We start from the raw sequence: 23,959 nt of genomic DNA, 5'->3' as shown, positions 1-23,959 counted from the left end.
AGAAACTGGAATACTTTGGATCTATTGCTTACATGTTGACTCTTGTTGTAGTGGTTTATAATTACCAATTGTCTCAACTGCAGCCTTTTGGTTATCTGGTTGCCTCATCTCAAACATTGTGTGGAGATGGAGTTGTGTATTCTAGGATTGCAAGGTGAAATACTTCAGCAGTTATGAATGCTAACCAGCCCCTGTTTGCAGGAAAGAACCTGGGGGGCTTTTTGGCAAGGGGTGAAGTTTAGTTTAATAGAGAGAGCCTGCAGCCAGTGGGTAGAAGTGGGTTCCTTTAGATGGAGCATTGGAGCACTTCTGCTCTGAACTGGCCTCTGGAGTCTTCCTTTCATGAAAGGCTTCAAAGAAATCCCAAGGAGCTAAGCTAAAGTGAGCCTCTGGGAATACACTTTTTGATATGTGCGTTGCTTTCCCTTGAACTCATCAAGATGTCAGAGAAGTTCTGCAGAAGCAGCACCTTAGTAATGAAGTTTCTCAAGGGGAAATGCTTACTTGTATGTAAACCTGTTAAATTTATTTTAAGGATCTAAATACAACTGGGAGGTGTTCATGCAAACAGCATACAGAATGTCAGGCTTGAATGCTTTGTTTAGTCTTAAGCTTTTTGGTGCTGAGCCTTTAATGTAAATAAAAGACATGTGTTTTCATTTGCAGATTATCCTACCGGCTCTCCAGTGCACATATTTTTCTCTCCTGTGGCAACTAGCTGCAGTTTCGGAACATTCTCCCAAGGTTGGTTACTGATATAATTTTGAAACCCGGAGTTGTGTTTATAGAAGTTAAAGCTAATTTTCCTGTTCTGAGTTTTCTTGAAAAAACAAGCTTATCAGAATATAGTTTGTTTTCTTGAGGAAATCAAATCAAATTGAGGCATTTTCTCTCTATCACGTCCTTTTTTTTTTTTTTTTTTCTTTTAATATGTGTGTGCTTTTTCAGTCTGCAGGAACAATGGTTCACTGCTATTTTTACTGCAAAACATGTGCATCAAATTCCTAGGGCTTGATGGAGATAAGGAACTTGTCTCACTGCCAAAGAGTGTGTTGTTTTCTTGTTTTAAGCAACAAAGAATATTAAATGAAAACTCCAGGACATTCTGTAACTTTGTTTCTTTTTTATTTCCTTGATTTACCTACGTACATATTTCTGTCATAAAGGTTGAGGAAAGTGGTAATTTTCTCATTGGTTGACTATTTACTTTCATAATATATAAAGTACCAAGTTTAGCAGATATTTCAGAAGAAAGTCTAGTTTAAATCACCAGAAAGAAAACTCTTTTATGGTTTGTTTCATATGTGAATGTGTACCCTGTGGGGCTCCTCCTCTTGATGATTCCTGACTCCACTGGGTGCTGCTTTGTCATTCTGACCCTTCCCTGGCACTCCTGTGCATACAGGACAGGGTGCTGACACGGGCATTCGTGTGAGAAATGCTAGCTGGGACATTACCCATTTGGCCACTGATTCACTGTCTATTCCCGTCCCGTTCCATTCCTGCGTGGATGTCCACACCTCTGACTGCTCTGATGTATTCTGCCTTTCACTCCAGGCATGGTTAGCTCAACTTGGTAATGGGGCAGCACATTTTTTAATTTGGCCTTTCATACAGGAGCAGATTTTGATTGGAAGCAGATGTGACAGCCCACTCTGCAGGGCCAAATCTGGATGTTGGCAGATAGAGAAGTTCCAAGAACAAAAAAGAAATTTCCTGGACAGCAGCTCTGTTATTTCCCCCTTGCTCCTCCCCTAGCAGTGTTAAGACAATGTATTGCCCCACACCTGGTTCTCCTCAGCATGTCCTGGGATGAATCTCTTTTCTTCTAGATGTAGAGCTGCATAGCATGAAATCTAGCTCTCTTGTAAGGGCAGTCCTTTTACACTGGTGGCTCAGAGCTCAGTGCAGTGCAGCTGGGAGCTGGTGGAGGATCAGAAAGTCTTTTGCATGCTTGTGAGCAAACCAAATAGTCTCCCATACTGGATTCATCTTAGCAAAGTGTGGTGTCTTAAGTTTATGAGTGCCACAGTTAAACTCTATTCCCTTTATAGTCATTAGTGGAGGAAGGGAGAAAGCCAACTCCACAAGGCAGTGCACACTGAACATTAGGTGGGATGGACCAGAGATTTTTATTACTCTAATTCCATTGTTGTCACTGCTTTATTCAGATAAGAAGTGAATAAGAGGATACATGCTGCTCTCCCTACAGATGGAGAAACAAAGAGTTTGTGACTTGCTGCATTCCACTGGCCTCAGCAACTGTGACAGATGCAGTTGTTCATAGCTAGTAAGCTGTTCTGTGAAATGCCAGCTTCTTTCATCATGTCATCAGCTGTGCTATCTTAAATTAATAATATGAGTGGAAGAAAGATGCAACTGTTGTTTGTTCTGTAATTCTCTGTTGAATCATAGTCTCTAACATATTGCTTCTTTTGTTTTTCCTAAATGTGTTTTTAGGAGACTCTTTTTCCACTAAGAAAGCAGCTGAGACATTTCAGTCAGATTTGCACATGCTTCCTCCACCATAAGGAAAAAGATGTAAGAGAAAAGGTTTGTGTTTTTCTATCACTTAATGAGCATTTGTGCTCAGATCTCCTTTTAAATTCCTGCCTTTTTTTCATACTGCTGTTTCATTCTATTAAATTTTTGCTGTGTTTTTGTCTCTTAGCAGAGAAATAACACATAAAAACCCCAGTCTTCAACTATTTATTTTAAATAAAAGCTAAAGTTAAGTTAGTTAAAATGCTACAAGTTGGTGCTTTCTGCATGAGTCCATCTGCAGAATCAAGGCCTCAATCTGACTGAGAATCATTGTGTTTTTTGATTAGACCTATCAGTGTACTGGTTGCTATCATTGCTTCATTAATGTTTTGCTATGACTATTAAAGGAATGGAGAAATTGTCCAGTGGTTCATGTGTTAAAAGAGGGGTATTTCAACATAATGCAGCTCTTCTTCTTGCCCACAGAACTTTGAAAAATCTTTAGGTATTCGTGTATGATACTTGTATACACTGCATCCTAACATAAAAGTTTTTTAAGGATTTAGCTGGGGCATTTCATCACAGCTGAGGCAAAGAGAAATCTTTAGTTTGCAAGGAAGACGTGGGATGGAAACTTGATTGTGTTGATGGAAACGCAAAATGGAATTGGCACAAAAAGTAACACGGTCTCTAAATCTTTCTTTGGTTTTATTTGCATGGTACAGGCCTTCATGATACTCTGTGACTGGTTGCTGATTTTGAGTCACCTGTATTCAAATAATGAAGAAGCAGTTGGACTTCTAGGTTATCTTCCTAACACACAACTTCAGGAAAAACTGTTTTCATTTATCCAGGAACACGTTTTCATGGATGGAGAAGAGGAAAAAAAAGGTTAGACATCTTCATCACTAGAGAAACAATCTACTATTTTTTATATAATTTGTCATCTGTAGAGAGTGTATCAGGGAAAGGGCTGGCCTTTCTTTTGTTGTTATTTTGTGAGTTGCATTATTTTTTTTTTCTGGTTGGGCCCCTTTACAAACAAAAAACCTGTAATTCTTTGATATGTACAGACTGTGATCTGTATGATGAAAAGGGCTGAAGTAAAGCTGTGGTCCAGATGATGGTGTTAGAGGAAGGCCTTGCAGTGTTGCAGTGTGTCAGTGCATGGACCCTTCTAAGCCATCAAAGTAAAAAAACAGTAGATTTTGATTTTGGGGCTGTGGGGCTGATTTCACAGAATTATAGACTGGTTTGGGTTGGAAGGGACGTTAATGATCATCTACTTCCAAACACCTCTGCCATGGACAGAGACACCTTCCACTAGAGGAGGTTGCTCAAAGCCCTATCCAGCCTGGCCTTCAACATGCAATGGGGCTTCCACAGCCTCTCTGGGCAACCTATTTCAGTGCCTCACCATCACCACAGTCAAGAAGTTCTTCCTTATGTCTAAGAAATAAATCTGCCCTGTCAGCTTAAAGCCATTCCCCATTGTATCACTGTACATGTACATAGTCTCATTGTACCTGCTGTTGTAAGAAGTCCCTTTCCAATCTCTTGTTGGCCTTGTTTAGGTACTTGAAGATGCTGCAGGGTCTCCCGGAACCTGCCTTTCTCCAGATGGAAGAACCCCAACTCTCTCAAGTTGGTGGTGCTCTCACTAGGCAAGGTGCTCCAGCCCTCTGAGCATCTTCATGACCCTCCTCTGGACTCACTCCAGCAGTTCCAAATCCTTCTTATGTTGGAGGTCCCAGAGGTGGGCACAGCACTCCAGCTGGGGTCTCACCAGAGCAGACTAGAGGGGCAGAATCACCTCCCTCACCTGGCTGGCTGCGCTGGTTTGGATGCACCCCAGGACACAGTTGCGTTTTGGGCTGTGAGCACACGTTGCTGGGTCTTGATGAGCTTCTCATCGGCCAACACCTCCAAGTCCTTTTCGTCAGGGCTGCTCTCAGTCCAATGGGAAATAGTATTTGTTACTCTACTACCTTTTTCCAAACATTTGGATGCTGTATTGAGGTTGTAATTATGAAGGCTGATTTCTTTTGGGAGTGTTCTGAAAATTGTTCGTTGTGGTTGTGAGGACAAGTTCAAGTGCCATGCTTTGAAAAAACAAGCGTTGTTCTAGATTTCTCAGTCTTAACTCCTCTCCTTCAACTGTTCAGATGGAGTTCTCTGTTCAGTTTTGGGCACCACACTTCCTTAGGTCATGGTGTATATGCAAAAACCACTGATGGGGAACACTGCATGGCTAAAATTGCAACAGGGAAATAGTAAGAGAATCTGAATTAGTAAAGATACAGTAGAAAAGATTGCACAAGTAAGTTGTAGTATCCTACAACCTACAATCTGTGGGAGTTACTGAAGCAGGTTATGTTTCAGGTTGTTTACGTTATATATCTGAAACTGATAAAATTGATCCTGCTTTGGGTTAGATGGCCTGAGATCTTTTTCAAACCTTTATTTCTGTGATGCATTCAGTTTCTCAGTTCTCCCTTCATAGGATCCCCTTTCACCCCATTGCAGATTCCTTCCTGAACAAGTGATTTTGTGATGCAAGGTGTGCTTGTCTGTGTGCACAGCAGGCAGCTGTTTCACTCCAGTTTAAACTCTAACTTTCAGATATGTCTGATCAGTCATTTGCCTTATGTTTGTTTCCAGGCCCACAGTCATTCTAGAAGTAGAAACAATCCACGTCAAAATTATAGGTCAGAGACTGAAGTCTTATGGTAGCTGATAGCTTGCATGTGCAGGAGGAGAGAGTGTGTCTTGGCTCTCCTGCTGTAAGAAACTCTCCCCAAGCACCTTTGTAGCCCTCCTGTGAGTTATCCAGCTAGTAACTAACTCGTGTTCCAGACACTTGTTCTTAATGCTATTAAGTGACTGTTTTTACTTTCACTCTTGTTGATAAGCACTTGGAGAATTTTATTGGAACTTGGAGAATTTAATTGGAACTCTTGCTAACTGTGTGTGACAACTTTTGTATGGTTTCCAGTGAGTTATGTGCTCTTTTCTACCATCTGTTTTATTCTACCAAAAAAACCCATGGTTGCAATTTTTCAGGTCCCTTCCACTTGGTGTGTTGGTGCCTTTTATTCTACTTGCTGGTTCAGTTCTGTAGCTGTGAGCAGTGTTGTACTTGGAGATTCTGACTAGTAGAAATGCCAAAGTCCTATGAAGATCAGAGTAGGAGACTGTGCGAAGAAGACTATTTTCAACTGGAGCCTTGAAATGGAAATAAACCTGTGTTTTCTGATGTACACAGGAATGAGTGCTGGCATCTGTTACTGAACAGCTGAGTCTGTGCTATTTAGGTGAAAGTTGATCATTTACACTGAGATACCTTGAATAAAGTAATAGAACAAAGCTTCAATGCTTTTGTTTCCCTAGATCTGACAGAAGAGAGAAAGGATGAAACTTGCAAACTTGATGACTTGCACAAGAAGCGGAGTCTTCTGGCAGCATATTGCAAGTTAATAGTGTATAATGTGGTAGAGATGACTGCAGCTGCTGAGATCTATAAGTATTATGTGAAGGTAATGTTATAGATAAGGTTGTTTTTCCTATCAGTGCATTTTGGTTTTTGAAAGTGTCTCCAGTGTTTGTGAAAGACAGGGTGTCAATAGTGTTATGGCTCAGAGTCCTGTAATAATCACAAAAGGGCTATAGAATCCAGCAGGAGTGGGGCTGATCTCCTCTCTTAGTTCCACAAAGCAGACAAAGCAACTGAAAATTGAGGAGAGGACATGTGTGTCCATGTCTGTCTGGACATCTGCTCCTCAGCTTCTGCAGAGAGGCCACTGCAGAGCAGCAGTTTATGGCTGGAGAGTGATTCATCTACTGAGGTTCTCACACTGAATTGGTCAGCTGAATTCATACAGTTTACACAGTGCATATGCAGGTGTCTACATTTCACATGAGTCCCAGGGTTTAGATGACCAGGGTTTAGCCATTTTGAAGGGGGTTTCAGGAGGGCCAAGAACATCAGAGTGGGCAGCTTCCTCGAGTCAACTCAACTTTGGAAATACCTGAATATAAATCTTGTTCTTTGCTTCATTGGCAAGCACTGATAAGGTTCAGAAAACTCTATTTGTCTATTTGATGAGGCTTTGCTCTTTTTAAAGAATTATAATTAATTATTAATTAAGAATTGACAATCAATTAGTTGTTAATAGTTAACAATTTCAGTGTAACTTTGATCCTCACATTATTCTTCAAGGAGCATACCATTACTTTAGTATGAAATATTATAAAAGATCCATTTTTCATCGTTTAATTTCTGTGTTCTTATACTGGGAGTGCTTTAGGAACTTCTTGTGTCACTTGAAGAGTCATGTGGTTTGTGTTCTCCCAGTGCTAAAGAAGGGGAATGATAACTCTCAGTTGTTTTGTTGCTTTTAATAGACCTACAGTGATTTTGGAGACATAATTAAAGAAACGTTAAGCAAGACGAGGTGCAATAACAAAATTCAGAGTGCCAAGACACTGATTCTCTGTCTGCAGCAGGTAAGGTTAAGATTAAAGCAGGAGGCTAGGGGCTCTTATGATAGCTGTATCCAAGTGAAGATTTTTACCTCCCATGCCATAATTATTCAAAATCATTAGAAAACCTAGTGACAGAATTTACTTCCTTTCCTGCACTTTCTATATGTATGTTGTTTTTGCATGTAATAATTAAAACTCCTTTCAAATCATTGCATCTATTTTAAAAGGTGCTTTTGTCCACGATTTTTTGGTTGTGTTTTTGATCTTCAAGTGCATAGTATGTTAGAACTGATGTGAGATTATGAAGTGTTTCTTGGAACATGGTATCTCTTAAGCTTAACAAATATTAAGGATCTTATACTGTGTTTTATGGACTACCTTAATTCCTTCGGAATTTGAGGAGCCATGGATGTGCCTGTGTCTTGTTAGCTCCAACCCCCCCTGTATTTTCAGCTTTTTTTTTTCCCTCTGGAGGAAAGTAGGTTGCAGGTCTTCTGAAGGGTCTCAGTTGCAGCTGCTGACTGATAGCCATTTAGCTATTTTAGCAACTGAATTTGCCAGCTCTGCCCGTGGCCAGAGCTGCTTCTTACAGAGTCCTGCTATAATCCAGAGAGCAGGCTCCTCCTGGAGATACTGACACATGAGCTTTGCTTATTTCACACACATTGCCAGGGGCTTAGATCTGTGAACCAGCCCTTGAAATCTGAGCTTAGATGAGTCTAAGCAGCATTTGGCTACATATATTCTGCTGACATAGTCAGGACTTTGTGTTTAGGTATCACATAGACAACAGGCCCTTTTTGGCCTTTGCCTGACCTTGAACGTTAACAGGTTGATGAGAACAAGCTACTTCCATATTATATTAAGAAAAAAAAAAAATCCAAAGCACAGTTAATTGAGCTCAATATGTGCTTTTGACCTACTCTTACTCTCTCTTATGGTGCTGCCAAACTTGCTGCTTTGTATCTGCACTATGCTACTCTGAAAGCATCTCAGGCATATTAGGCCTCTGGGGCTTGGTTCAGAAGACCCAAGAGGATATGAGGTCATTGGGACCATCATCTTCAGGAATCACTTTTCTGTTTATGCACATGACTTTTTATTTTTATTTTTTAATTTGTGCCTGTCTTACGAGCACAGCAGTGTCCTTTGTGTCAATTCCTTGTCCTTGTTCCATTCAGAGCTTCAGAAGCACATGATTTACCTTGCTCTTCTGTGAGGCTCCTGTCTGTGTGAAGTGACTGTGCCTGTCTCTCTGACTGCCTGGTGCTTTGTTTGCCTGTAGGATTACCTGTGTTTGCTTATCTGCAACTTCTCTTGCAGCTGTTTCAGACACATGCAGAAAGCCAAGACAGCAGTAATGGTGTGGACTTCTCCTCTCCTTCCTTTGCAAACATCAAAGAACTTGCTCGTCGCTTTGCACTAACATTTGGCTGGGACCAAGTGAAATCTAGAGAATCTATAGCCATGATACACAAGTATGTGCCGCATAACATCATGTTGTCCATGGTCATTGCTTTTGTTAGTTGTCTGTTTTATCTGTTTTATTACTCTGTTCTTTTCTGTTTTTCTTTCAATAGGGAAGGGATTGAATTTGCTTTTCAAGGAACTACTGGAGTAGATGGAAAATGCTTTCCTCCTAACTTGAGCTTTCTGGTAATCATCAGTGAATTTTCCAACAAGCTGCTAAAGCCAGACAAAAGGCTAGTGTAAGTTAAGTTCTTGTGCACCATCATACATAGTTTGTGATTTGTGTATCCCTGTACAAAGGACACTTGAACTTCAGTGTGGCAGAATTTGCTCAAGGGCTCTTCAGAGAACCTCTGAAATCAGTCTGCCCTTCAGGCTGTTAGTTTGAGACACAGTTGTTGAATTCTGTAGTAGTAATTATTTCAGATTGTATGTGCAATAAGCATTCTAGATTTTTCTTACATAGTTGTGGCCACATATGGCAATTCTTCTAAAGGAAAGGCTGTTAATTTGGTGGAAGAGATTTGCGACTTGACTGGTTAGTGGAGTGGCAGGAATGCTTTTCTGAACAGAAAAGTAAATCAAACGGTTGTGGAAGAAATAAGGCAGGGATCATTATTTTGTAATTATCTATTTCCACAGCTTCAGGCCTCAATTATGTGGATTCCATGGAACATATTTGGAACAGAAATATATGTGACACTCTTCATAATATAGATACTTAAATCCAATAATTTACTATTTACACGGGAATATGCCCTGATCTAGTGGGCCCATGTTTTACAGTGGTTTAAATATTTACATTTAATGCTATAAGAGTGATAGCCTTCTTTTGGTGTCAGTGGGGTATTATGCACCTGAATGGAGAGATATATGGGTATGTATCTTATTTCCTTCTTCACATGCCTCAGCTCTGATCATTTTTGAGATGGAAGTAACATTCTTCTTTCTGTTTGACCTTTAGCATTACTTCCTTAGTCAGTGCTGTTCATTTTGGATCCAGATCTCTGCACTTCAGTATTTTAGTTACAGATACTGTAAAACCAGGTATTTCCATTTTCCTGAAAGCATATTTGAAGATGTGGGACAGTAAGACACATCTGCCTTTTTGCATTTCTGAGCAAATCACTCCAATACATGACAAGAGAAGTTTTACTTTTGAAAGGAAGTCAGCAGAAATGGAAGAAAACCAGCTGTCACATCTTTCTGAGCTCTGTGTAACTTGCTTGTTCCCATGTCACTTTGTCTTACTTTGGAGGAGAACTTCTGTGGGAGTTATCAACTGGATTTTACATAACATGGGTCAAGAATAGTAAAATGTCTATTTTCCTGTTACTTCACATGACATAATTTATTAATGATTGCCATCTACATGGGCAATTCATTTGAAAAAATTGATTCAAAGCTGGAATGCAAAATGCAGAAGAAAAATAGTCAGCATACACCGATTACAGACCCTGAGAAACCTAAAGTGGATAATCCATGGGTATGGATGGATAACTTCATTTGCGATTCTTGCATTTTTCTCAGATGAGAATTTTTGAGATCTGCTACTAAAATTGGTTTTCATAAAACCCATAGGACCTCAAGGATCATCTAGTCCCAACCCCCTGCTTTGGGGAGGAACACTTTCTACTAGACCAGGTTGCTCAAAGCCTCATCCAACCTGGCCTTGAACACTTCCAGGGATGGGGAGTCCAGGACTGCTCTGGACAGCCTGTTCCAGTGCCTCACCATGATCACAATCAAGAATTTCTTCCTAATATCTCATGTAAACTCACACTCAGTTTAAAGCCATTTAAAGCTTTGTCATATCTTTCCATGCCCTTATGGAAAGTCCCTCTCCAGCTCTCTTGTCAGTTCTGTTGAGGTACTAGAAGGTGCTGTAAGTCCTCCCCAGAGCCTTCTCTTCTCCAGGCTGAGTAATGCCAACTCCCTCAGCCTGTCTTCATAGGAGAAGTGCTCCAGGCCCAGTTTGGACAGTTTCTGTATAACTCTGTCCATATTGTCTGTATTTTAAAGAGCTGTAAGCTTCTGTGGTGACACCCATGTAATAAGTAGTTTCCTGTTAAGCCATCCTTGAAAAACTCATTTAATTTACCTCCTGGGAATAGTTTTTAATTAAACAAGAGGAAAATATTTAATTGTTGATGGAGCAGATCAAAGCTAAATCCTGATATTTTTTTTTCCTAGGACTATATTAAACCTCTTAATCAGAGGATATATTCTGGAAGTATATTCCTGAATGTATCAGATACAGTTGATACATTCAGGTAGGTTTATTCATGGAAAAGTTTCGTGGAAAATAACAGAACCTAGCAGGGCATGCACTTCACTCCTCGCTGCTTTGGGCCTTCCCTCTGCTGCTGGGAACAAATGGGAAACAATAAAATTTTCTAGAAGGGAAATTGCAATTTATCCACAAGTACATTCATACTATGTTTCTAGAATAACAGTTTCTATTCTGGGAGGCCTAAAGTGCCCTGCAGAGGCTGGAGATTATATTTCCTCTTAGAAATATTTAGGTTTAGCTCCATCATAAATTACTGGATGGAATGTTTTAGGTCAACATGAACTTTGAGAAACAAACATCTGGTTATTTTCATTTTTCTTACTAATCATGGGATTGATGTCCAGGTGTATATGTTAACATATGTGAATGTACCTATAACAGATGACATACAGAATGTGAGCATTTGTTAGAAAGGACTATATTTCAACACCATCAAAGTATAAGGACTTTAACCCTCTCCCCGTAATTGCATAGGCTGTAGCAGTAAAATACCTGGCTTGTCAGTTGCTCTGTGCCACAAAATGCACACAAGAAATGAATTGCTGAATAGCAAGCAGCATGAAGGGCCTTATTCCTGAATCAGTAGAAGTCTTTCCATTGACATTGGTAGCAGTTGGATAGACCCTGAAACTGTAGTTACAATACATGCTTGTTTGAAACCAACAAATTCCATTACCAGGGTTTCTTGATCCCTGGGGCCCCCAGAGTCCAAGACTCTAATTGTTTTGGAGCCGGTGCTTACCCTGACCTCCTCTCAGCACTGGTTTCCTTGTTTTGCAAAGCAAATGAAATGGCTGATATTTTCCAGGCCACTCTCCTAATCAAAAAAAAAAAAAAAAAAAAAAAAAAAAAAAAAAAAGAAAAAAGTTGCACAGTCTGGTGTTAAAACTGTCACTTCTAAGGTGGGGTCTGTTTTAACCACACTGGGCTTGATTTTAAAGTGATGAACTGAAATGTGGTGAGTATCTGCTTCCTAATCCTGAGTCAGACTTTGGTTTTCTTTTCTATTGTTATTAAGTAGGAATGGGTCAGAAAGACTTTGTTGGAAATGTCCTGTTTTTCAAATAGAGTGTTTGAAGAAAGCCTTTTTGCTCCAGGGAAGGTGATAGCTTCACCTGGGATTCAGGAAGGCACAGTGTCAAATCTGTGGACTGAATCAGACAGAACAGGGATGTGAGACAATGTTTCCCACATCCCATGCATTGTCACAACTGCAGAGCAGTTATCTGCTTCTTGCAGACACTTGACATTTTACTGAGAGAATTGGATTGAGTTCGAGATGATAATACATTAAAAATGGTTTAACTGGTTGTTCTTGTTTTTGACAGAATTTTGACAGAACAGACATTTATGGTATAAAACCCCCATTATCTCACCTGTACTGTTTCCTGTACTACTGATCACAGGGAGCATCTCTTGCCTGGGATCTCCTTTGTCTCCATGAGGCAGAAAAGGCCACCAGAAGAGGTGAATCCTCACAGAATTCTGCTCTGTTCAGGTTGCTACTGGCAGCAGCAATTAGCAGACTTTCCCTGCACAGGAAACTATAGAAGCTGATGTAATTTTGTAATTTCTGTGGATCTTGTGTTGTTTCTAATGCTAAAATTCAAGCACTCTTTTAGCTTTGAAGACATTTGCATTTTAATTAGGTACTTCAGAGATGTCAGGTGTTTCACAGAAAAATAGTGCCCTCTTCAACAGTTTTGTTTGCACCTTTGGAGAGTAAAGTCAAAATCCTTTCTTGTAATATCTGCCCCAGATACTGAAGGGGAAGAATAGTGAGTTTCCTTATGATTGCTTTTGTTTTTGTCCCAGGTACAGTTACTTACAGAGGTACATAACAGAGCCACTGTCCTGCAGAGGAGACAAATGGCAGCCTTTGGTCTGGTACAGAAACTCTTTATTGGCAAATGAAGATGAGGAGAGTTCTGTCCTTGGCAGTTTGGGAGAGCGGCACCCTGTGGGCTCATCTAAGACATCTTCTTTTAAGAGGAAATTATCTAATGGTATGAAAGCTTCCCAGTTCTTGATCAGCTGTATTTTCTTTATCTGTCTGGCAAATCTGCTGTATTTGCTGTTTTGCTTTGCTGTAGCAAATTTGCATATGCTAAAATGTATTTCATGCTTTGCATTAGCAGCAGAGTACCATGGTGTGCTGGGTGTTGAGGACTTCCCACTTTGAACTGTGTTTTTTGCCTTCAGCTTTGTGCTTGTTCCAGGTCCCTTGATCACTCAACAGCAGTAAGGTTGGGCTGAGGACTCCAAGTGAGGAGAATTCAAGATTATCTGAATTCTACTGTGTACTAGCATCTGGCATTTGTCTGAGCCAGAGACTTGGTTGATTGCTTTTAATTGTTAACTTAAGGGCATTGTTGCTTTAGGCCCTGTAGATAATTGAGACAGGAGAGGTATTTACAGAACTCTATTCAGATCTTCATGCCAGATTATCTGGGCCAAATCATCTTCTAGAGTTTTTCTCTCTGTTGAATTTCTAGGGAGCCAGTAAGATTATACTCCTACCTTAAAGAATTCTATTTAGATGGTCTGCATCCAGGCTTTGGCAGCATTTATGGACTGCCAGTCTGTGTGAAGTATTCACTGCATGGATATGGTGGGACTTAGTTAAAATGTAATAAAGCCATTATGAAAACAATTGCTAATTAAAATGCTAAGTGTTATGGACATGTGCAGTTGTATGTGGCGGAAAGGAAAATTTCCCACAGTGTCCTTTAGTTTCTTTCTCATTCTATCTCATAAATCTTCTTTTCAGTGACTTGCCTTCAGAGAGCTTGTTCCTTTGTATCCCCAAAGGCCCTCCTTTCTTGAGCATAATACAGACTCAGCAGTACTGATAGCAGTTATGGACCAGGGCCAAGTTCATAAATCTAGATTGCAGAAATGACCAGTGGGCAAATTAAATGGATTTCCTTTTAAGTGGCTTATAGCTGTCTCTTTCAATAAAGGAATGCTTTGCTCCAGATGTCCTTTTGAGCTTGGCCCGATTGTTTCTCTGCTGTGGGGAACATACTGGAAATGTCCATCTCAAGACCTCTGAGGGTGAGGCTGAGGCTGAAGAATGACTGTGTTCACTCTGTGTTGCAGGGTCTTTGCCTGAAACCAGCCAGACTGAAGCAGGAAGCAAAGCCCCAGAACAGCAGTATGCTTCTCAGCTTCCCTCTGCAGCAGGGAAAAGCAGAAAGAGGCTGAAATCTAAAGAGATGTGCTTGCAGGAACATTTGCCATTCCTTTGTCCAGGAGGGCTGCATAGAAGATACTGGTAAGAGTTTGATGTCATACAAACCTGTTCTGGCATTGACATCTGGGGTCTTCCTAAACACCTTCTGGTTTTTTGTAATACTTCATGAGCTTAGGATGTGTGCCCCTCCTGTCTTTTTTATGGGCTGTGTCCCATGGACAGGTTGGGTTTTTTTGTTTCCTTAGTCCAATATCTACATTTGCTGCTTTCTCCTGCCACTGTCACAGGGCTTCTGTGCCTTCTTGGAGTAATATCAAGTGTGCAGAGACACAGGGTGGAAAAAGACAAGGATGGAGTAAAGTTCCCTGTCCCATATGCTGTGTCCATATTGGAGATCTGTGGTGCTAGTTACTCTCGGGCTGTTTCCTGCAGCCAGTCAATAAGTGTTTTCTCCATCTCTGGAAATGAAAGCGGATTCTTGTCTCTGCTGTTTACCACTGTGTACCCTGTGGCTTTCTTTTAGAGACATGTTGGTGTGCAGCATGCAAACATGCCCCAGTGAAACCCCATACAGCTTGGATGTGAGAGAGGTGTTGCAGAAATAGGGAGTCTGCAGTCTACTGCTGAGCAATCAAAGTGCTCAGTTGCAGTGTTTTCCTTCAATTCAGTTAATTTATTGAGGTGTTAGGTGCCATTTCCCCTGTTAGTAGGTTAAAAGGTGAAACACAAATCTTGGGAAGATGCATACTTTTCAACGTTTTGGGACACTTGTTAAATGGACCTGGTGAATACAAGTAAAATAGAACAAAAATTTATTAAATGTGAAGGCAGCCCCTGTTTAAATCAGTGTTTTTCTGAATGGCTTTATTGAAAATTCCTCAGAGCATAGCCTGTTTCATACTGGGAAATTCTGGGCCAGTAACTTTAGGCTACCTTACGTGGATATGAGCAGCAGCTCTTACTATGTGAAATACACTGCCTTAAGCGCACTTTTGCTGTGTGCAGCCTCTGTTATATCTCAAGACTTAGGGGGTTTTTTTGTTTGTTTGTTTTTTGTTTCCAGCAAAGATGAGGTTAAGACAGAAGATGTCTCCGAGGAGGGTCCAGAAGACACAGTTGAAGATGTTGATGTCATTGGTACAGACCAGGTAATTCTGGCTGGTTTTCCAGCTCTGAGGACAGCTGTAGTTGGTGGGTCAATGTCAGGTCAGAGTCTCCTGGGTAGCTATGCAGCAGCAAAGGAGGTTGCTCTTTTGTGGCCATTTTCAGGATGAGAAAAGGGGGTTGCCCTCTTCCCTTTCCAGCTTCAACTGTAGTTTCCTCCTTCAGCTCGATCTACATTTTAGAGGCAATCCTTTTTGTAGCACCTAGACATCTTTAGGTAATTTGTAAGGATTGAATGTCACTTAGGATGCATTAATAGAAGGATCCCCTTTCTTTTTCCCCATACCGTGAAGCTTCCTTATTAAACAGCCATTTGCTGCAGTTACTTTGTGTTGCTGACACATTGCAGAGATGGCACTGCTGCATGGTCTGCAGGACGTATCTGCTTCAGAAATGGTGTTTGCATTTGCTCTTTAAATTGAAAGATTCAGAATGTGTCTGATCACTGGACAGCCCTGGGCTCTTGCTGGAGTATCCCATGTGTCTTTCCCTTTTCCAGTCAAGGCTGTTGGGCAAATTAAATTGTCCCCGAACAAACTGGGGATTTGAAAGGAAGCATGAGAACATTGTGGGCTTGGAGTGGCAACCAGTATAGCCAGAGGCTTGTCTCCTGGGCACTGATTGCCTTTGGGATCCAAGTTTGGCAGAGCTGCAGCTCTCTGCCTGGGCCTCAGCTCAGCCCTGGACTGGATCCTTGCAGCAGGGAAGGACTTCTAGCCCTTTGGGCCTGTGGACTGCAAGGACTCAGACAGGATGTTGTACAGCAGGGTCTTGTGCAGTGACTGTACAAGGAAAGGGGTGGGGGGGAAAGGAAGGCCATGATTTTTCCTGTGCTGCAGCTAATCATAACCCTTCTGCTCCCTGAAGGTTTCTGTGTCAGCCACTACAGGGGGCTGAGCAGTTCCTTCAGGTTTTTCTCCTGTGTTTCCCTCTGTTGTCTGCAACTTCAGAACATAACTCAGTGTTTGGCAGACCATATTTTTGCAGTGAGTCAGGCAGCCCCTTGATTTCCAGTGACTGGTTATCTGGGATCTAACCACCACATTCAGACTTTACATAATTTTTGTCTTTTTAAATGAGATTTTGCTGTAAAATTCAGCCAGTGTTTTTTTAACACATGCTGGGCTTTTCTTTTTAAAGAGGACTAGAAGGGGAAAAAAAGGGACTTCTACCTTTTCTTTCAGTTATATGCATGTTAAAATGTAGACAGTTTGGCCCACGTACTTGAAGCGGCTCCTACTGAAGTTAGATAATAGAAGAATTTAAAGATTAAAGCCATACAGAAATTGCACTACTTATGCAGTATGGTTCCTTTCTATGTAGTGTCTTTTCTGGGCTTTTTGGGGTATGGAAATGATTCTTTCCTTTTGTGGAAGCTGTAGATCTTTATAAGAGCTGGCTCTGTGGCTAAGCTGCTGAATGGTTAGATGCTACACTATTACTCAGATTCCTTATGGGCTCTTACATGATGTCTTCTCCATAGTAGAAGACTGACTTAATTTCTGTTTTCTTGTGATGTAGGACAGTTAAAGACACTGAGAGGATGAACAGAAGTGAAGCACACGCTGTTTTTTCTGCAAATTGTTTAACTTGTCAATGTGGTGTGAGAACATCAACTGAGGTGGCAGGAGACATGGAGCAAGTTGTCTCTGTGCCCGGGGCATCCACCCAGAACCAATTTGTAGCACGGTGGTTGATTTCTCACCATTGCTGGTTGTGGGCATTACTGAGGTGGCTGCTGCAGTTCTTGGGTAGGGCGTTCTGAGCATCATTACTCAGCTGCATCCTGATCCTTGATGCTGCCTTGGAAAAGTTCACAGCTGCAGGACTGGAATCAGGGTATTGACAAACACTGAATCAAAGACACTGTGAACCAGGTGAGACAAGCTCATTTGAAGCATGTGGGCACAGTGCTCTGCTGGCTGTGTTCTTTACTGTTTGAGATAAACAAATGGAGATCTGTGTCTTTCCTTGCACCTGGTGCAGGGAAGAAAGGAACCTGGCCCAACTGTGAGCACTGGGACCTGCTGGGTGATGGCAAGTGCCATTTCCTGCCTGTAAAATGGAAAACCTGGATCATTCATCTGAAAGTATCTCTGAATTCTGTTGCTTAGAAAGATGTGGTTAGAGGTCTGCAAGCATCAGGACATGATCAGGAAAACTTGTGTCAAGGCTTCAGAGTAACAAAGAAACAGTGGACCAGCTGACTATTTTCCTCTGGAAGAAGTCCTTTGTACAGTGATCATGTGGTATTTACTTGGAAAAAGCCTGGAAAGACAATGTAAATAGACTGTAAATATGGCCATTTGAAAAGAGGGTGTTTTTGCATTAAGAATTTGCAAATGATAGCCACTCAAGAGTGTTTCAGTGGCAGTAGGCTGGGGAGTGTGGGCTGCTTTTACTGATCCTTCTCACTGCTCCCTGGAATTGTACATTGCAGTAATCATATCAGCTTTATTTTTTATATACATATATATATATATTTTGAATTGTAACTGTGTAAAATAAACTACAGAACTATTGCTATCCATTAGTACTGAATGTGTTTAAGTGATACTCCTACACCATGTCTGGAGAATGGCAGCAAATGTTTGCTGGTCTTTGCATTTGTTGTGTTATTTCACAGGCTGAGCAGGGAATTCACACGAAGATGGAAGTGAAAGCCATGACTGTTGCCCAGGTATTGTGTACACTGAAGTGGCCACAGTGAATCCATGATTTTCCTTGTGCATGGTGTGCAGGCTGCCACAAGGGAGGTGGTTCTCAGGTTCAGTAACTCCCACTACCTTGGCTGGGGTACTGATGTTTCCCCTTATCCATCTGTGGATAATTTGTGGATCTAGGCCTAAGCACTCACCAGGGAGGCAGAATACAGCTTAACTGGGAAAATAGTCATACCTGGAACCACATCAAACGTATGGATGCTTTAATTTTTGTAACAGTGGGCTTGGGATGGGAATTACCCCGCAGAGGCAAGGTCCAGTAATCCTCATAAACTCATGTATTTTAAGAAAAAGGACTTCTACAAGAACAGCAGAATATGTTCTACTTAGGAAATAAGGGACTTGGTTAGCACAAGTATAGTAGAGAGCAGGATTTAACAGGCACTTCGTTAAACACAAAGTGGCAACAACAGCTACAGGCTCTGCAGAAGAGATTGACCCTGCACCATAGTGCTGTGTGACAGAGATGTGTCCCTGCATGCTGGGAAGGCCTGTGGCTGTTTGCTGCCCAGTTACAAGCCCCCTTCTTGAGAAAAGTTTCAGGGTAGGGAGATGCATCTCTTGCAGTGGAACAGATGTTCAGGACCATGTTCGGCAAAGCCAGTTGGTCATTCTTTCCCTGAGGGAACAGAGCTTAGCAGAAATGCTCAGTGTATCTGTGCTGTTTAAAAGCCCCAAACCATGGGCAGTTAGTGAAAGGTATCCAGCCAAGCCTGGAGAAATTTGACATTGGTGAGTCTGTATTAAAACTGGAATAATTAACCAAAATCCTTCAAATGGTATTACAATTACTTGAGTTTCCCTCAGTAAGGTCCACCAGCACCTCAGCAATGAGTTTCTTGATATACAGGTGTGTAGATTTGTGCAGGAGCTGGTGTGAGGAGTTGAGCACAACAGGTTTCTCCCAGCTGCTCATCAAATACTCTCTTTTGGATGAAGAAAAACCTGCTAGAGGGCTGATTGCTTTGCATATGCAGCCTGTTGTAATTACCCAATGAGACTGCATACCTGTGTAACACATCCTATCTGAGTGGTTCTTTATTAGTAAGACATGAATTGTGTGCAGTTTGTAAAAATTAGAACTGTTAAATTACATGTATGAAAATCTTTATTTGAAAATACAAACAGGTTTTTAAAACATTTTAAAAGATCTACACTGCAACCAAAAAAATAACTTACATCTTTTTGTACATTTTTTCCCAACAAAACCTGTTTAACAGTTAAGAGTGAGGCAACAATTTCAAGCTGCTGTGACACTGATGAATATCCATGGAATGTGTCAATAGCAAACAAGCAAAGGGGAGGACAGACAAAAGCACTGAATGCCCACAACAGATTAGTGCACATCACTGATCAAGTAACATTTATACAAAGGGTTAAAAAAAAAAATTGGTTCCTTCTGCATGAATTAACACACACATTTTGGATCAAGTATGAACGCTCAGAATTCATTGTTAAATAACCTTTTTATGATTAACATAAATGAAAAGACTGAAGTTTAAAAGGGCATGCAAAATTAAAGCTGGGCAAAGAAGGACTACACAGAGAAGAAAAACAACTTGTCTTGGGTGTTCACTTTAGGGTATTCTAATATGCATAGCTTGTCAGACAAAACTCTGCTTGTAAATGAGTGCTGAACTGTGCACTCATTGTCACATCTCTTCCTTGCCAAGGCATAAAACCTGAAAGAGGGCTGTCTGTGAGCATGAGCACACTGCAGGTGTAAATTGTCTCCTTACCTCCCATACCAGGACAGAAATACCTGTTCACAGGTGAGATGGAGATGGTCAGTACACCACACATCAACCAAGATAATGATACAGTTCTCTTAAAAACAGTAGATTACTTTTCTCTTAAGTCAAATATTGTTATTCTTCCAAAAAGGAATTATGCAACATCTGAAAATAAATATTTTAATCTATTTTACAAATGATAAACTATTGAATAAATACAAAAATTTCATCATTTCATATAAATGCACTTCTTTTACTTAAAAGGTAGTGTAGTGATTAGATATTTTTAGCACAAAACTAAACTGACTTCCTGGAAAGTATCAGAGTGTAGCAGACCTGCTGCAGACTGTCCCTTCTCTTCTGCAAGTGCTGACCATGAGTAACCTCTATTCAAAATCCTCATCATAGTCATATTCATCCAAGTCTACATCAGCCAGATGGGAAGGCATTTCAAAAAATGGTCTTTTCTCCATTTGATACTTTAGAACACTGGCCTTCTGATGGTCTACAGGATTCAGTTCTGCTTCATACCTAGAAGCAGACAAAAAAAAAAAAAAAAAAGGGATAATTAAAGAGTCTAACTATGCCAGGAAGTACCTGAATATTGGAACACTAACAAGGCAATTGCAGGAAGAATATAGATCCCAATATTTTATAATAAAGAAACATAACCAGAACAGCACCAGGGTTCTGCAATAATTCCCTGAATTTAAGATAGCTTACTCTCCTATCACATGCTGAACTTTCCAGTGTGAAATGCAGCTCTGCTGAAAGGATTCAAAGCACACACTGCTCCAGTGGAGTATTTATAGGCTAGAAATGGTGAAATGCAAGACTTTTAAGTACTTGCCAGAAACCTCTCAAGTTCTTTTCAAGAAAGCTGAAGTGAGGCCCAGTTAAGAAGAACAAAATACAGCTGCAGTAGGTATGATAAAAGAGAAGGAATACTGGATTGAGGGTCTTACTGACATGTGCATGAGCACCAAGAACTGATAGCAACTGTACTTTTAAGCAGATGCTGGAAAGCAAAACCCAGGTGTTAACCCAGAAATTACTGATAACCACCTGCTGCTGATGCAGATGAATAGATGGATAATGAAATAGAAGTTTAACTAATGCAAGCCAGTGAAGGCTGATATTTAAAAAGGTTAGCTTCAACACTTTAGATGGGATCAATCTATAATTCATAGCTTTTAAAAAACTCACAAAGTCTCAGTGGAGATTTATGGCAGCAGATTAAAAAACTGACCATTTCCTGGGTAGGGTGACTCAGGTTCATGTATGTCTTCCCAACCACTACTGAATTTCGTCACATATTTTTATTTCTGTCTACTTAACAAGACTGTGCAGAGAATGAGCTTTAGATACTGCAGTTCTTGTTCTTTAAAACTGCTTTATAAAGGCATTATGTGCTTATCAGCTGCTCTTTCAGAGAAAGACATAGGGCAAAGTAGAGTTAAATACTAAGAATCCACTATGAACACTAAAATAGAGCTGCACCTTGGTTTTCTCCCATGAGTTCACCACTGATTTAAACAGAAAACAAAAGTCATCTGAAGGTTCAATTCACCAAGTTACAAATTTAAAAATAAGGGCTTGTAAAAGGAGATGCATATACTAGAATAAGAGTTTTGGCTTACATATGTGATAGTATGATAGTCTCATACACCATTAATCACACATTTTTGAGAAGGATGTGTTTATTTTTTTTAAATGAATGATAGTGGTGATGAGGCTGTACTTTAGTAGAGAGGATTCATATCAGCTCTCCTGCTACATTCTTACCCGTCATTCCACTGGTCACTTGCTGCCTCTTCTGCTACCAAGATATCATACTCTTCAGCAGCGTATTTCTCCCAGTCAGAGACCTCTTGACTTTCACCTTCACCATCCTAAGCAATCACATTGCATGTTACACAAAACAGTATTAATTAATTAAAACAGTATTAATTGCTAAGCACGTAGCTATAAAGACTTTTAAAGCTTCAATACTCACCCGTAACATAGAAAACTGATCCTTCTGTTCATGGTCAAGGTATTTTTCAATGTTGAAAAAAGTATCAAAGAACACATTTGTCAACTTACATCGCTTTAAATCATGCAGAGTAATTTTTCCTGTAAAGAAGATTATGAGATAAGATTATTAAAGTTATTAGAGCTGAAGTTATCCTTTCTCAAAAGTGGAGTAATCAAAAGGTACATTATCATTACTCAGTCATCACTGCTTAACAACATTTTTCACTGATCCTCAATGCAATGAGAAAGATGCAAACAGATGAAATACACACCTAGAGATGCGTCCTTCAAAGTGTTCAAAACTTTGAAATGGTTCAGATTTTTTTCCTTGCTGTGGTTGTCATATCCCACAGCCTGTCAGTATGTTGAAGTGAGATGCAGTCTACCTCCCTCAGCTAGTAAAAATCATTTAAGGTATTTGTTTAAGTTTCCTCAACAGATAGAAGTCTCCAGTGAGTTAGCCATTCCTTCCCAGGGGGTGCTTGGGTAGCAGGTAGGAATCTCCTATGGCAGCAGCCCTCTCTCTTCCCTGACTTGAGCAGACAAATGTATGACAGAGATGACAGTGTGTGACTATGCTTCATACAGATGAATTTTTCATAGAGTCAGGGTTGCCACACTTGTCCAGTCGGATCAATATTTACTGCTTGAGAGGAAAGCCAAATGCTTAGAGGTGTTTTGTTTGATTTTTACAGTGTGATACTTTAAAGACTCCAATCAATGGATGTGTTAAGCTTTAGAAGTATTTGTCAGGTTGCTCAGAAATGTTACCCTATTTCAAAGCTAAATATTGAAGTTTCTGCAGAAAGGCTAAAAAATACGAGATACACAAGTGAAGACAGATGACTATCCTTAAAACTCCCCTTTATTGATTCACCTGGAATACAGAGAGTCTTCCATTGTTAATCAAATAGGAGCTAACTGAAGATGTTATGGAAGAGTTGAAAAAAAGCCAGACTTAGAACAGTACTTCCTTAGCTTACTGTCCCAGCCTCTAACAAAGTGTAACTCAAGGACATCACAGGGAAGCAAAATCCAAATCCGGTTTGTACATGGTTGCCACACTTGCATCTGTCATGAAGGGCCCCAGTGTGTTCTGCCTGGCTCGTCACCGGTGCTCCAGAAGGGCACAAATCCCCCGTGGCACCTGTGCTGTATCTGTCAGACCCACACAGATGTCTGATGCACTGCGCCATTTCAAGTGGCAGCAGCTCTCCACAAGCAAGCAAATGATTTGAATCCTAGTTACATAAGCTCCCAGTTTAAGTTAGACTCCTATATTTGGTTCATTGATTTGCTCTCCAGTTTCCATTTATTGCAATGGGAGCTTAGACATGTAATACTAATGTAGATGCCAAGCACTGTCTCAAACACCAACAAAACAGGAGTAAAATTTAAGTAATTAATTCAGGTCTCCAGAAATTAAAGTTTGCTTTTTAGCACACAGAGCATTCTACAGAAACTGTATCACAGTTTAGTGATAACCTTATGCAAGTGTCTTCTTTTGTGTCAAAGCTACAAAGTGAAACATCAGTTTATGCTGCTAGTCTTTTGTATTAGAAAACCAGACTTTTTTCTTAACCCACCTTTTAAACATAATTCAGTTTTTACTAAAAAAACCCAACAAAACAACCCTTCTCAATTGGCTTTAATTTTTGTTACCCTGAATAAACTCATCTTGGTTGTGTTCAATAGCCTTCTTTTGTCATCCTCATGACATAGAGGAGATACATTAATCTTGTTTCATTTAAAATGCAGAACAGAAATATTATAAACGCCTTTCAGAAGCATAACATAAGAGTGGAAGGGAACTACTGAGTTGTAGTATTTGAGGAGGGGATTGTGAGCAACCACATAACATAAACGTGCTTCTCAGAGCTTAGCTCACTTCATTTTTAATGCCCCCTAGCTCCCATGCATTACACATTGTTGGCCTAAGACTTCATTCCACTGATACCGAGTGCTCTTAAGGCTGCACTAACTCCTAAATCCAGAGAAACAGAAGTTAAAGATGGAAAAGGAGTTTATTACCTTCATGTTGTGGCTTTACAAGGTCCAGCATCTGGCACAGACAGTCTTCAAAGGGCAAAGGTTCTATGGCCATGTTATCTAATTTTTGGCATTGTTCTTCATAAAAATATTCCAATTCATACATAGACAAAGCACCATCCCCATCAAGATCCATGCAGCGGAACCAGTATTCAATGCTGAAATTCAGTCATTAACAGCAAAGAGACAAACTTACTACAGAATTTCAAGAATTCATGTTGCCCATTTCAAAGGCAATACTAAAAACTAGACTTAAGGGTACATTCCACTAATCCATGGAAAGTCATTGAACACCACCTACTGTAAGAGTTGCTGGTATTTGCTACGTCATCCATCATTGCATTTG

At 40.4% G+C, this 23,959-nt stretch overlaps 2 protein-coding genes across 9 annotated transcripts in view; one reads left to right on the top strand and one right to left on the bottom strand.

Annotated features, from left to right (window-relative positions):
• LOC100221786 (cohesin subunit SA-2) overlaps nt 1-17,618 on the top strand; it is a 58,226-nt gene extending 40,608 nt beyond the window's left edge. For 3 of the 5 annotated variants that reach the window (XM_072932002.1, XM_041717239.2, XM_072932016.1), the window contains 11 exons: nt 667-744; nt 2,461-2,553; nt 3,210-3,375; nt 5,875-6,020; nt 6,889-6,990; nt 8,293-8,447; nt 8,550-8,678; nt 12,548-12,738; nt 13,835-14,009; nt 14,992-15,076; nt 16,614-17,618. In XM_072932002.1, the coding sequence (XP_072788103.1) occupies nt 667-744; nt 2,461-2,553; nt 3,210-3,375; nt 5,875-6,020; nt 6,889-6,990; nt 8,293-8,447; nt 8,550-8,678; nt 12,548-12,738; nt 13,835-14,009; nt 14,992-15,076; nt 16,614-16,622 (1,329 nt within the window). In that variant the 3' untranslated portion in view covers nt 16,623-17,618. Of the gene's footprint in view, nt 1-666; nt 745-2,460; nt 2,554-3,209; nt 3,376-5,874; nt 6,021-6,888; nt 6,991-8,292; nt 8,448-8,549; nt 8,679-12,060; nt 12,200-12,547; nt 12,739-13,834; nt 14,010-14,991; nt 15,077-16,613 lie in introns of those variants that run through there. The other 2 variants (XM_072932007.1, XR_012056944.1) reach the window with 2 other exon arrangements.
• A 1,287-nt stretch (nt 17,619-18,905) lies between these two features.
• Nucleotides 18,906-23,959, bottom strand: part of PPP2R3B (protein phosphatase 2 regulatory subunit B''beta) — a 52,937-nt gene continuing 47,883 nt past the window's right edge. For all 4 annotated transcript variants that reach the window (XM_030277387.4, XM_072932029.1, XM_072932023.1 and 1 more), the window contains 4 exons: nt 23,596-23,771; nt 21,545-21,663; nt 21,334-21,440; nt 18,906-20,079 (listed from right to left, as the gene is read on the bottom strand). In XM_030277387.4, coding sequence (XP_030133247.1) covers nt 19,935-20,079; nt 21,334-21,440; nt 21,545-21,663; nt 23,596-23,771 — 547 coding nt within the window. In that variant the 3' untranslated portion in view covers nt 18,906-19,934. The remainder of the gene's footprint in view (nt 20,080-21,333; nt 21,441-21,544; nt 21,664-23,595; nt 23,772-23,959) is intronic.

The sequence above is a fragment of the Taeniopygia guttata genome, chromosome 1 (assembly GCF_048771995.1).
Source record: "Taeniopygia guttata chromosome 1, bTaeGut7.mat, whole genome shotgun sequence".
NCBI classification, from domain to species: Eukaryota; Metazoa; Chordata; class Aves; order Passeriformes; family Estrildidae; genus Taeniopygia; species Taeniopygia guttata.
The sequence above is the reverse complement of the archived record's forward strand: the minus strand, read 5'-3'. Positions and strand labels throughout refer to the sequence as shown.